This window comes from Gracilinanus agilis, chromosome 3 (assembly GCF_016433145.1).
Source record: "Gracilinanus agilis isolate LMUSP501 chromosome 3, AgileGrace, whole genome shotgun sequence".
Classification (NCBI taxonomy): Eukaryota; Metazoa; Chordata; class Mammalia; order Didelphimorphia; family Didelphidae; genus Gracilinanus; species Gracilinanus agilis.
This window is the reverse complement of record NC_058132.1, coordinates 123,716,146-123,730,040: the sequence shown is the minus strand read 5'-3', so window position 1 is coordinate 123,730,040 and position 13,895 is coordinate 123,716,146. Positions and strand designations below refer to the sequence as shown.

The 13,895-nt window shown below is 39.5% G+C and overlaps 1 protein-coding gene across 1 annotated transcript in view; it reads left to right on the top strand.

Moving 5' to 3' along the window:
- NEK5 (NIMA related kinase 5) overlaps nucleotides 1–12,494 on the top strand; it is a 96,196-nt gene extending 83,702 nt beyond the window's left edge. Inside the window, exons 21-22 of the mRNA XM_044668949.1 lie at nucleotides 8,118–8,232; nucleotides 12,236–12,494. Coding sequence (XP_044524884.1) covers nucleotides 8,118–8,232; nucleotides 12,236–12,494 — 374 coding nt within the window. The remainder of the gene's footprint in view (nucleotides 1–8,117; nucleotides 8,233–12,235) is intronic.
- Nucleotides 12,495–13,895: the final 1,401 nt, after the last annotated feature.

Here is a 13,895-nt window from a genome sequence, read left to right as displayed (position 1 = left end):
CCCTCCCTCTCTCTCTCTCTCTCTCTCTCTCTCTCTCTCTCTCTCTCTCTCTCTCTCCTTTTCCCCTCCTGAAATACTGTAGTAAGAATCAGACTATTAGTTGGGCGGCTTGGTGCTCAGAGTGCCAGGCCTGGTGTCAGGAACACTCAAGTTCAAATCCAGCCCCAGACACTTACAAGCTATGTAAGCTGGACAAATTACTTAACCCTGTTTGCCTCGGTTTCCTCATCTGAAAAATGAGTTGGAGAAGGAAATGGCAAATTGCTAGAAAACACCAAATAGGGTCATGAAGAGTCAGACACAACTGAACAACTACTGTGGGTGTTAAGAATGATTTCCCTAAGTACCTGCCATGCCTTTGCCTTTGACGTGCTCCGAGGGGGACTTTGTAAACCAATATAGCTGGAGTGGAATGTCTGAAGGGAAGGAAGAGGATCAGAAAGTTTGAAGGTGCCTTAGAGAATGTCAAATCCCCTTTCACAGGTGAGAAAACTGAGGCTCAGGGAGCTTCAGTGATTTGACTATGGTCACATAGCTAGGAATCACCCAAATGGAGGTTTCAACTCAAGTCTTTTGATGACAAATTTTGTTCTCTTTCTCTCTAAAATATAATACAATGTAATATAATATAATAATAGAGCAAAGCATGACATAATATAGTGAGTACAACAATATATATATATAGTGTAATATGATATGATCATACATACATATTCCATACTTCCCTATTGCACATAGCAAGAGATAAAACTGGGACAAGAGTAACTGACTTTTTTTTTTTCAACATAAAGTTCTTATGTTCTTATGTTGGCATTTGGTTATTTATTCAAATTTTTTTTAAAGAAAAGAAAGCAGCATTAGAAAGTATTATTCTCTGCCCTGAGCTCAAGGTTGGACAGAAAATAGAAGTGGAAAAGAAAGCAACACTACAGCCTCCTTATTGTGCTGACCTCAAAGCCAGGGGTTGGGGGTTTGTTTCAGGGGAGGTGAATAGGGACAGGGAGGGGAGGCAAAAAATCAGTGTTACAGAGGCCATGTTTTTTGCAAAAGTCTGAGAAAGTAACAATGTGACACTTGCCAGGGAAAATGTCAATGGTTTTGCACACAGCCCCTCCCCACCCCCCCATTGACTCTAGATCTTATAGTTCTTAGAAAAGATCCAGGGGGAGAATCCCTTCTGGATTCAGCATTCCAGGACTTGATGGCTGGAGCAGCTGCCCCTGAAATGAATTAATCAATAACCCTGCATCTTCATATGTATAATTTCACCAACAATTCTTCTAAAGACATTTTGATGAAAGAGTACAACCATATGGATGTTTTCTTTGACAGCTGCTTAGGGTTGTTACGAAGCTCTGAGCATCACGGGCAATGAGTGACTGTATATATTTGATTCCTGGACGCTGAAATATTCTTGGACACCTCCTTAATTCTTTTTTTTTTTATGGGTAAAAGACCAGAGCACCATCTCTCTGGGATTGGGCAAGCTGGTTTGCATTCCTTTCCTATAGGCTTACTTTTTCCTTATTAGGTGTCTTGGAGAACTCTAAGCTTAATTTTCTCCCTAAACCCCACAAAAATTACATAGAAAAAACCCAATACCTCATTTATGCTATTTATCTGATAAAATGATGCCCATGGCATTATTCTTAAAAACCAATTACTAGGGAGATTTTCTTTGTATGTGTCTTTTAAAAATCGTCTACGAGGGCTAGGAAAGTGAAAGAAAGCAAGGTTTTCAGACAGTTTATTCTTTTTCTAGATGAGGTGATAACTAATGGATGCCTGTGTACTGCTAGTCAAATGCTCCTGACCTTTTTTCTTTTTTTTTGGTCATGGACCCTTTTAGAAGTCCAATGGAACATATGGACTCCTTCTTAAAATAATATTTTTAAATTTTAAAATAAAATGTGTAGGCATACAGAGGAAATGTCATACTGAAATACATATATGAATTTTTTCCCATCTAAGTTCACAGACCCCCCTGAACACTAGCCCCTAGGGTAAGAACTCCAGGCTCTAGTCCCATTTGAACTTTGCCTATAAGGTAAATATGATGCTACAGCTAAGTCCTAATTAATGTGAATAATTAATCCCCCAAACTAAAGTTATTCAAATTCATACTTTTTAATTTCCATTGGATTGGAACCAATTATCATATTTTACATGATTATAACTTCTAATAATATGAATTCGTTATTATTTGTACTAATCAGAACTTACAGCAGGGCCCTGATACTCATGTTCTCATGAGACATGAAGGCAGGAGGCCAGATCTCTCACTGGGATGCCAAGAATCCTACCCCAAAATTAATACCTCTTACTGGATGAAAGCTTCTTGTTGCTATTTGACTCAATATGTCATCCCTGGAGGCCAGTGACATCCATCTGTTACTAATTCATTTACAGGAAAGCCAGATTGCAGGGGGAATGGAATGAATTCATGTGGAGAACTGAAGGCAGTGAGTGCACACTCTCTTTTAAGATATCTAGAAATAAAGAGGAGGAAAGACAGAGGTTGATAACTGGAGGGGATGGGAGGGTCAAGTGAAGAGACTTTTTAGGCTAGAGGAGAGCTGAGAATGTTTGTAGGCAATGGGGAAGCCAGCAGACATGGAGAGATTTAAAATGAGAAAGGAAATATTTGAGAAAGCCAGGTTCTAGAGTCTGTTGTTTAGTTGTGTCCAACTCTTTGTGATCCTATTTGGGGTTTTGTTGGCAAAGATACTAGAGTAGTTTGCCATTTCCTTCTCCAGCTCATTTTACATGTAAGGCAACTGAGGTAAATGGGATTACGTGACTTGACCAGAGTCACACAGCTATTAAGTATATGTCTGAGGCCAGATTCAAACTCATGAAGATGAGTCTTCCTGACTTTAGGCCAAACACTCTATAACTAACTTCCTAAAGTGTTAAAGAGTACAAAAATGGAAAGGTTTACCTTTGCAAGGATAACTGTTTAATTTTCTGAGACTGAAGGGAAGGGGGAAAAGAACAGAAAGAGAGATGGAGAAGTCTAAAGAATTGAATGGAAGGTCTTGGAGTAGGCATATTAAGGACTTGCTCAGATTTCAGAATATATTTTGCCATCTTGATTGAAGGTTTAAAGTTAGAAAATTCTCTGACTTACCTCTTCAGGCTGGTCAAAATGCATGATCAGCGCCACTAGATTCTATATTGGCCTATATCTTGAGCTGAGTGGGCCAGGAGTGGCCATAAGGAAAAGTGTCTGAAAATGGAAGCTATTCATAAGCTGTTATTAGTCATCTTCCCAAAGGGGATGCCTTTTATGGGGAAATAACCTTGTTATTCCAGAGGTGGGTCACCATCTAATGTTGGCCATGGAGCATTTGGCACGTTCAGGCATTGTTCATTTGTTAGAATTAGCCAGCAGCTATGTGAGGAAAGTGATTTTTGGTGTTAAAAAAGAGGCACGAGAATGTAGCACATATGAAGACAACTGCCAGAGCTAGGCATTTTTCCAAAGAAAATTACTGAGAAGCCCTGGGTCTAGAATCTGTATTGCTTTTTGCATGACCATTCCAGGGGACAATTTGCTCTCTTCTTCCGGGCTTACCCTTTGGGTTTCTCTCAGTCCAAAGGGTTTTCTTCATTGTGTTTGGTGGTTTTTCCCATTTTCTCTTATACACAGCTTTGTATTTTGGATTGCAGGATTTGTGCTTGGATCAAATTTTTTTAATTTTATTTTTATTGTCATGCAAAACACTTCCATATTGATCATTATTGTAAGAGCAAAGTCACACATAACCAAAACCTCCAAATAAAAATCATAAATTCGCTGATGTGAAAGATGACTTTTCTTTGGATGTGAATAGCCTTCCTTGTCATAATTATTAAGGATTATCCCAGATCATTGCTTTGCTAAGAGTAGCCAAGTTTTCATAGCTGATCATCACACAATATTGCTGTTCTGTACAATTTTCTCCCAGTTCTGCTTATTTCACTCTGCATCAGTTCCCATAGATCTTTCCAGTTTTTTTCTAAAATCATCTTGCTTATCATTTCTTATTGCACAATAGTGCTATGTATTACACATATGATATTGTGCTTACGGCACAATAGTATTCCATTACCAACATATACCATAATTTGTTCAGCCATTCCCTAAATGATGGATATTGGATCAAATTCTGCTTCCATACTCTTAGATCCGGTGGGTAGACTGCCTGTTTGACCAAATTTGTAAATCCAGCCCCATTTTCTGCAAGAACTGTCTGGATTTGCCTCCTACTATGGGTCAGGCCCAGGCAACCAGGTAGCATATGTAAAGTGCTATACAAACCTTAAAACACTATATAAATACCAGCTATTATAAAGCTACACCTCTGAGAGCTCAAATATGCTCCCTATTTGAGACATTCTGAGAATCTACCTTCTTCCACTGGAGAAAACAGACTGGCTGGGGCCTGGGGAGCAGAGCATTAGGAAACACCAGCCACCTCAGACTTCATTTTCAGTGGTATTCTAGAACATGTCTTTTACATATAAATTAAACATTTCTTAATGTGAAACAGTATAGTTATAGGAAAAGAACATTTTAATATTATACTATATAATATTATATATGTAATATGTGTTTATATCTCTCTATATACATTTTCACATTCTATTACCAAATATAACCTATCCATTCAATGTAAAATTTTGGACACCTGCTCAATGATATTCAGACTATGCCTTTCATCTTTGTGTACTTTTCACCTTTCTATCCTATTTGGCTATCTGCTGCAAGACTTTTTAAGTGCTCAAGGACATTAGAAGACCCTGTACACAAATCTTCTTGGTGATAGATAGCTATACTCATTCATCTTGACAAACATATTTCTGTTTGTAGATACATAATTAGTTTACATTTGCATTTTAATCCTTCTAAGAGAACCCTTCCTAGCAGGAGTTCTTAACCATGAATAGATTTCAGGGAGTTGTGAAGATGGAATTAGCTCTCCCCTATTTATTCTTCAGACTTTAGCCATCAGAAATGCACACACCCCACCCAACTTAGAATTCAGTGGTGAGGGGGGAGGTCTGTGACCCACATGTGCTAATAAGTGACAAATCAAAAACAACTGACTCTCCCCTGGGCAGTCTGAAACAAGGTTGAGGCTGCCATTCGTCCATGGAGAACTGGAGGGTGGGACACAGGAAGTGACACAAACAACTATCTTTAAATATGATGGTAACTTCCTATGAAGGGGATTTTGCCCTTGGAGGAGCTTGGGCTTGAGACTTCAGACTGCTTCCTTTTGGTGAGTGAAAGCCTGGCTCCCTTTCTTTGGCTTTTCTGGAGGCACTAGCTTCCCAAGAGGCCTCCTGTCTTGGAAGATGCCTCGTGGCTAGAAGTCTTGTTTAATTAGCCCCCTCTGTTGGGGCCTTTGAAGCTCTGCATGGTTTGGACCTTTGGACCAGACCGGAGTAACTCTCTCTCTCTCTCATTCTCAATTTCCCTACTTTCACTCTTCCTATTTGTAAATAAACTACCATAAAAGTCATCTGGACTTGGGTCTTTAATTTGGAAATTTTGTAAACAATTCCTGGTGACCAAAACTCTTAAATATTCAGTCCAACCATAATTTTTTACTCCTTACAGGGTCTAGGATATTGTTTTTTAAAATATTTTGATAATTATATGTCAGCATGTTTGGCTTTCTTTGTTTTATCCCACATATTTTATTGTATACATTTAAAGACTATACTCTGAGAAGGGGCCTATTGGCTTTGTCCGACTGCCAGAGGTGTCCTTGACACAAAAAGGTTAAGCTCCCCTATTTATTAGGAAGATGATTTTTTCCCCTCTGTTAGTCTTTATGTAGTGGCATATGTAGATAAAAAGAAACTTTTAAAATGAAAAGGAAAGAATTTTGCATTTCTATCATCCATCAGTAGCTCATTTACTTGCCTTTACATAACATACATCTTCCTAAACCTAAAAATGAAACATATCTGATTCCTTTCCCTTGGCCTATCAATGGTCACTGTAACTAAATAGCAAGAATACCACACAGATGGGAATATACAAACTGATTTACTTTCAAAGTACTCCAGGAAATGAATATAAAGTATCCACTTAGGATTAAACACAGTGGTTGAAATCAGAAAAAAAAACCCTTTAATCACAATGTGTTTGGAAAAAATTCATATTGTATTTTATTATCCTTTTCCCATCATCCTCGCTTTTAAAAAATAAAGCCAAGAGAAGGAAGAGATGTCCTAAAAAGTGACATGGGATAATAGGAGTAGGTGGAAACTATTATTTTTATATGGAGCATCCAAGACGAGTCTCCTCAAATATGGGCTCCTACAGAAACTTACTGTTGGTAAGTTCACATGCATCCTTTAGTAAGTTAGCCATAGGACCCATTAATTAAAAAAATAGAGTTTTAATCAAACTGTAGCGAAACAAATGGCAAGAAAGATTTTCCCAATATACTGTCATACTAATTACAGTACCATTATTGGGAAAAGGGACACACGTGACCAGGGAAAAATATGCCCCTGATTCTCAGACCTTCCAAGACTCTCTGTTGATATCACTACATGGCTCTCTGCTGCTCATCTTCATTCTTCAGCACTCATCTTGGCTACCGAGTTGCCTTCTCCACTGGGAATCGCCATTGAGTTACTCCCTGGTATCATCCACTGGTCTTCACAGGTCATGCGTAGTTTCTTTACTGAGCTGCTGTGGCTGCTAGGATTCAAACTCAAGGTGGAATCCAGGCAGGACCACAGCAGAGAACACTAAGGAGGCTGTTTTTATTCTTTTGAGTTTCAGAACATAGCCAGCCGCTCTCTGTTAGTGAGCTAGCTTGAAAAACCCTTGGACATTTTCATCTGTTCCTTTGAACTGACTGCTCTGTTCTAATTCATATAGGCTCTCTCAGGCTAATTCATATCTTAGTTATAGACAGAACATTCCTTTTAATTCCTATCATAACCGGAGCTTGGCAAATCATTCCCAGGGGCTCCACTTAAAACAAAGAAAGAGCTGATTGAAGGTATGTTGAGGATTTTCCTCTCAAACCCCTATCATGCAGCTTAGATTCAATGCAAATGTCAGGGGACAGAGGGAGGAGACTGAAAAGGCTAGTCATTTTTGCCCTGCTTTTTCCCCTGCCCCACAGCAGCAGAACTGCCTTTATAATGTATTTAAATGAGTTGCAGTCAATTCCTGAATAATAGCATTGATTGAAGCAAGTGGGGGCAGATAGTTAAGCAATAATTCAGAAAAGTTTTTCTATATCAGATTCATATTCCAAATTGTGGTTGGCTTTAATTTATACACTAAAAGTATTCTTCATTTTCTGAGCATACACTAACTAATGATAAAGGCAAGTGATCTGGACCTATGTTTGGTGGCAAAACCACTCTGGGATTAAATGGCCAACACAATTAATCTGTGTAGGCAAGGATTTGTGTGTGGATAATCTAGTGTTAAGGTTGTTCCCCAGGATATTGCTTTGGGAGGTTGAACATGCTGTAATACTTGCCACCTACTGCAAGAACCAATCATGTCAAATGGGATTTAACAGTAATAGCTTCATAGAGAGTAATAACATTAATATTTATATTAATACAAAACTAGAGTGGCTGACACTTCTATAGTGCATTAAAGGGGTTTAAAGTGCTTTACATACAGTTTCTCATTAGTTCTCTACAACGAGCCTCTTACCCTAGTGCTCTTTCTATCACAACATGCTGACTCTAAAAATGCTGCCATAAAAACTAATATTTCAGGAACAAATTGATAAATGGGGGTTCTGGAGTAAATATTCTACCTCCTACAGAAATGCCTTAATGTAGGTAAATGGTGATAACCAAGATGCTTCTTATAAATGAAAGAAAACTGGATTTTTGGTGCTTTTAGTCTGTTATTTCCTTTCCCACCTTGCCCAGTGGAAAGGAAAGCTTTTTAAAAATTTAGAAAATAATAATAGATAAATACTGTGACAGGGATCAGGTAGGAAAGAAGATGGCTCTTCACAACTATGAGTTAGCAATAAAAAAGCACCAGGAATGTTATAGGAGCAATGGGAAATCTTAGAAAATTGTAGAGATTCCTGCTTTAATAAGGTACAAAAATGATCTTTATGTTTAATTAGTGGAATCATTAAAGCAGTGGCTTCCTAGTGATGAACTGGAGGGGAAGGTGGAACCAACCTCTGATACTGATATGGATGATGAACAAGTGGAGTCCAGATCTGATGATGATGACACGTAAGTGACTGAAATGAAAGGCTGGTAGAAAGGTAATCTATTCTTAGGGGGATAGAAAAGAATACCTCTACAGAATGAGCATCCCCCATTCCCCTTCCCTTTTTAGTTTTTAGTTTTTTTTTTAAACCCTTGTACTTCGGTGCATTGTCTCATAGGTGGAAGATTGGTAAGGGTGGGCAATGGGGGTCAAGTGACTTGCCCAGGGTCACACAGCTGGGAAGTGGCTGAGGCCGGGTTTGAAGCTAGGACCTCCTGTCTCTAGGCCTGACTCTCACTCCACTGAGCTACCCAGCTGCCCCCACCCCTTCCCCTTTTAAAAAGTAATCTGTTCAGGAGTTTTAAACAATGATAGCCAGCTTAGTCTATACTTGGTTTCAAGGATTTTCACTGCACTTTTAGAAAAAAGAATAATAGGTGAGCCTTTGCCTGTTTAATGACTAGATTTAAAATACTGATCCACAGATAAACAAGGGAGGAAAAACCCATCCCTCCTGAAATGTACATTTTAAGAATTATTCTTCAAGGAATTTTTTTTAAAGAGATAGATGAGCTCTGGAGTATAGCTAATTCAAACCTTCATTTTATGGACAAGAAAACAGATTCAGAAAAGTTAAGTGAGTGATCCAAGATAATACAATTAGTTATGGTTGATCCAAGACTAAAGCCAATGCTTGTCTCTGGTGTACAATAACAAAAATTGAAATTTATACTTTATTTTCCACATTACCCCATTTGAGCCTTTGAACAGCTCTGAGAGATGTACCACAGGCATAACTATCCCCATCTTACACATGAGGGAACCGAGATTCTGATTGAATGACATGTTTGTGGTCATACAACTAACTAGTAAATGTTCAAGTTGAGACAAGAACCCAGGCTTCTTATGATTCCAGACTCAGCATCCCTTCCACATAAAGAGTCTGAAGGACTTGTCTGAGGTCATACATACAGGTCTCTGGTTCCTCGTATAATGCTCTTCCCACCTTGCCAGGCTTCAGTGTCCCACCCCCGCAGGTGTGACAAATGCTCTCAGTTACATAAATCATAGCGCTCTAAGGCAGAGAGGCACATACCTATGGCTAATGCTAGTAAGGATTTCTAGGGGCATTTCTGAGAGATGAGGCAGTTCTGTGTAATGGTTATATACATTTCAATGAGAACACTGACATGTGTGGTGGTTCTTTAATATATGTTGAATGCCATTATAAAGTTACTTGTAATTTTAAATTTTAAAATGTTACACGGCAAACTCTCTGATAAGCTTCAATGATCAAGATTTTATAAATCTTGGAGAAAGCAGCACAGAAAGCCTCTGAGAGACATTTATTGGTATCCATGGAGGAAAGGCTGCATTGAGAGGCTTCCTACTCAAGGCCAGCAATTCTCAGCCTAGATTGTATATTAATCAGTTCAAGAGAAGAAATAGGAAGGACAGTGAAGGGTTTCTTTCCTTGTTAGGTCTGCAGGATGTTTTGTGAGCTGAGAGAAAAAGGTGCCATGGGTCATGTTCTCCAAGCCTGGGGAAGTAGATAGATGACCAGACTTAAGAGTCAGGAAGACCTGAGTTCAAATCTTTCTAAGGCATTAGCTGTCTGATTCTTGGGAAATCAATTAACCTCTATCACCCTCAGTCTACTTATCCGATGATAACACTTATATCACCCAGTTGTTTGGGAATCAGAAATATAAATGAAGTATTCTGCATACCTTAAATAGCTATTTAAATTATATTAACTACATATAAAATTAACTGTTTATTTATTAATTATTAATAGGGTAAACTATTATTTATTGCCTGAATAAGAGCGGGTATGATTGAAAATTGCAGAAAAAAAATTTGAGCTATTAGTGTGTCTTTTAGTATATTATCCCTTCAACCTAGCTAAATGATTCCTATGTTGGGTTTGTGATATCCAGGTAAGTTTCTAGTTTTATCATGGAATGCTATGAAATTCTCAAAGGAATAATTTAAAAAATATTTTATGTATACAAGATATCTCGATTATCCTGGGGCAATATATTAAGCCATATGCAGGGGCATACAACTCTATAGTAGTTCAATATGAATATTTTCTGTTAAGGTCTGCATGCACACACTTCCTCATGGCATGGGGGATAGAGCACTCTACCTGGGATCAGAAATATCTGGGTTTGAATCCTGTCTCAGACTCTTTCTTGCTGTCTCTCAACTTTGTCAGTCTTGGTTTCCCTGACTATAAAATAGGGATAGAAACAACATTATCTCCCAGGGTTGTTGTGAGGAATAAAGGAGATAATAAATATTTTCTGAGATAATTGGTGGCACAATGTACAGAATGCAGGACTTGGAGACAGGAATGTCTGAGTTCAAACCCAGCCACATACTAGCTGGGTGACTCCCCTGACTAAATTACTTAACCCCTCTCAGCCTTAGTTTCTCTCTCTTGTTGGGGATGATAGTAGCACCTACCTCATAAGAGTTGCTATGCAGATTCAATAAAATGAAATATGTAAAGGTTTTTGAAAGCTTTAAAGAGCTCTAGAAATGTAGTATATGTAAAACATTTTGTCAGCCTAAAGGAAGGAAGGAATTGACATCATAAAGCCCTTAGCACAGTGTCTAGCATGTAATAGGCATTTAATAAATGCTTTTTCCCTTCACTCTTGTAATGGTGAGGCACAAGGGATGTTAACTATTATTATTAAAATGTAAGTAAATGGTTTGTGGGTCCACACTGGGTTGAAGGAGAGACAGGACCAACCAGGATAGGGAGACCAGGGTTTACTGCCAAGCTATTAACTGTCACAGGAATAGCAGTTGGCCCAACAGTCACTCAGCCCACCTAGGCCAGGGCCTATGGAACCAGCAGGCAGAAGGTAAAAGTTTATAACAGTTTAATTGATGGAAATAATAAAAGGATGGGAATAAGGGATCCTATACTTACAACCTAGGGGCAAACCACAGGGGGCAGGGAAGGACTTGACTACACTATCCTATTGACCTAAGCCAGGCAGGGCCCAAAAGAGCAGTACTGGAGTCACAGGGAAAACTCCTTCAAACCTGGTTCCAGCCAGGTTTGGTCAGCTCAGCTAAAGGCCTGAGGATGGCTTTCAATTGGGGTCTTATGGTAAATCCAAGGATGGTCACAGGATGCCAAGAGCCAACTCCACCACGACAGATGATCCAAGGTACCCAGGTAGGGAGAGTGAATTTGAAATGCTGTCCACCAGATCACAAACCACTTCCCCACTTGGTGCTGCTCTGCAGGTCTGTTGTCCACTGCTGAAAGCCTCCACCACTTAGGATCCCAGGGAATCTGGATGCAATTTTTCCCTAACTCTGAGATTTCCCAGGGTTAGCAACAGTTATGTCCGCAACCACTAATGGAGTCTCTCTCAGAACTCAAGCCCCACTTCCTGCTCCTTCATTCCATCTTGGAATCCTCCATCCCTTCCTGCTAAGTCCAACACTAATACTAAATTAATTGCTAAATAACCCTCACAACACTCTTAAAGAGGGAATAAATGTCAACTAATATAAAAAAATAAATGTCAACTATTATGACTCTCTTTTACTTGTAAGAGAATTATTTTGTTGATTCATTCAACAAGCATTTATTGAATACATTTACTGAGTGAGATACTGTGTTAGGTTTGAGGTGGGTGGGGAGAGGGATACAGAGATTAATGGGATGTATTTCCTGCCCTCGAGAAACTTAAAACCTGCTAGAAGATATTCATGAAGTCAGACAGAAAAAACATTCTGTGGGTTTCTCTTCTCCACAAAGATTGTGAATCACTGATCTAGATGAAGAAAATCTCCCTTCCTTTTCCTAAATGTTTCACTTCCAACTTAAGACGCTGATATTTCCAGATTATTAAATAACTGTTTGTTAAATAATACTATAGTCTTGAAAGTTTATACAGTTATAGGAAAGAGCTGGACTGGGCACTGACTCCAATGAGTACTTAGTCCTTGGTGTTTTATAATGATAAAATTAACTTTTACTTTTGAATACTTCAGAAATTTTGAAGAATCCGAAGATGAGTTGAGAAATGAAGTGGTGGAATCTCTGGAAAAACTTGCAATTTCCAAAGAGGAAGAAGAGGAAGAAGAGAGGTCAGATCACTCAAAGGAGGGAGAAAAGTCAGAAGGAGACAGTGTGAGTGACCAGATATCAGAGACACGAAATGCACCTTTAGAAGAGACTTGCATTCCATCTAATGCCAAGATCTATGTTGTAGATGAAGAACAAGAAGGAACAGTTAACCCAAATACATAAGTGTGACCAGAGCATCCTTTCTGAAATAACATTTTAGCTTCTCAGCTCTGCTATCTGATTTGAAATGCATGTCACAGCCATTAATTTTTGCTTCATCAGCTCTCTAATGAGAAGGGAGTGTGGGGTAGTGGATAAAGAACCAGCTTCTGAGCCAGGAAGACATGTTCAGATACTATCTCTGATACTTACTGGCAATATGACCCAGTGCAAGACATTTAGACTCTTTGCCAACTTTCTAAGACTATAAGGCGCTGATTTGTCTTGGTAGAATGAATTCAGCACTGTATGTGGGTGAGTATTGATGGTAAATGGGTGGGTATCTAGCCTCCCCACCTTGTTAGCTTTCAATGGGCCAGATCAGCTATCACTTACCCACACCCCAGGGAAGACCTATGAAGGAATAAACTCAAAAAGGTTCCCAATTGGCAAAGCTATAGTGGGGATGATGAAGGAAGGTGTGGGGGATGCGTTGTGACCCTGATGGGTCAGATCCCACCCTCAGAGCCAGCACTAGGGAGATAAGCCTCCCCACTCCCAAGTTCTCGTAGCTTTGCCCTTCAAGATGGTGTTTGGTATTCATCTTCCCCTCAGCCACAAGATCAGTCTTCCTCCCCTCCAAGTAACAGCCCCAAACTACACTAATAAACTAATTAAGATTTATTATAAGGATGAGGGAGTCCAGGATAACAGGGTTAGGGATGTTTGAGGATTTTTTGAGGAAGGAGGGTGCAGGGATAACTTCTCCATCCACTATGAACCCCACCACAAGAGAGCAGTTCTGGTTTCTTCTGTAGCTTTGATTCAGAAACTGACTCTCCCTCCCCTCACAATATCCTTCACACTATCTAACAAACAGGGAATAACTGCAAGAAAGGGGTATAAGAGGGCTCAAGGAAAGGTCCCCCAAGTGCCCGCTCCCTCCATAGTTTGGGCACTAATGCCAATTATGGAGCACAACTCTTTGGGTTTCTTATTCGTTGGCTATGAAGTCAGTAGAAAGATTTGCCCCTGAATTTTGGGTTCAGAAGAGCTAAATTCCTGTCCAAAACCTCCCAGCCATCCACAACCATCCACCCCCAAGCCCACCAGAGACTTGAATGTCCTCTCAGGAGTCTTTGGCAGTTGGCCCTTGGTAGTTGGCTGTTGGCAGTTTAGAATCTTCAGAATTTTTACCAAATTCCCTCCTTTATTGGCCTCTCCTAATTGAAACCTCCTGAGGCCAGCTTCAACTCCAATTGCCTGCTCTCCTTTGCAAAATTCAGTCCACACTGTTACAATTCCCCCATTTTTGACTTGTGGACGTTCCACTGGAGGGTCCACGTTATGTTCTACCTACACTACTTATCTATTCCCTTTCTATTCTTCATTCCTCCCCCGCCCCCCCCCCCCAGAAAATAAAAA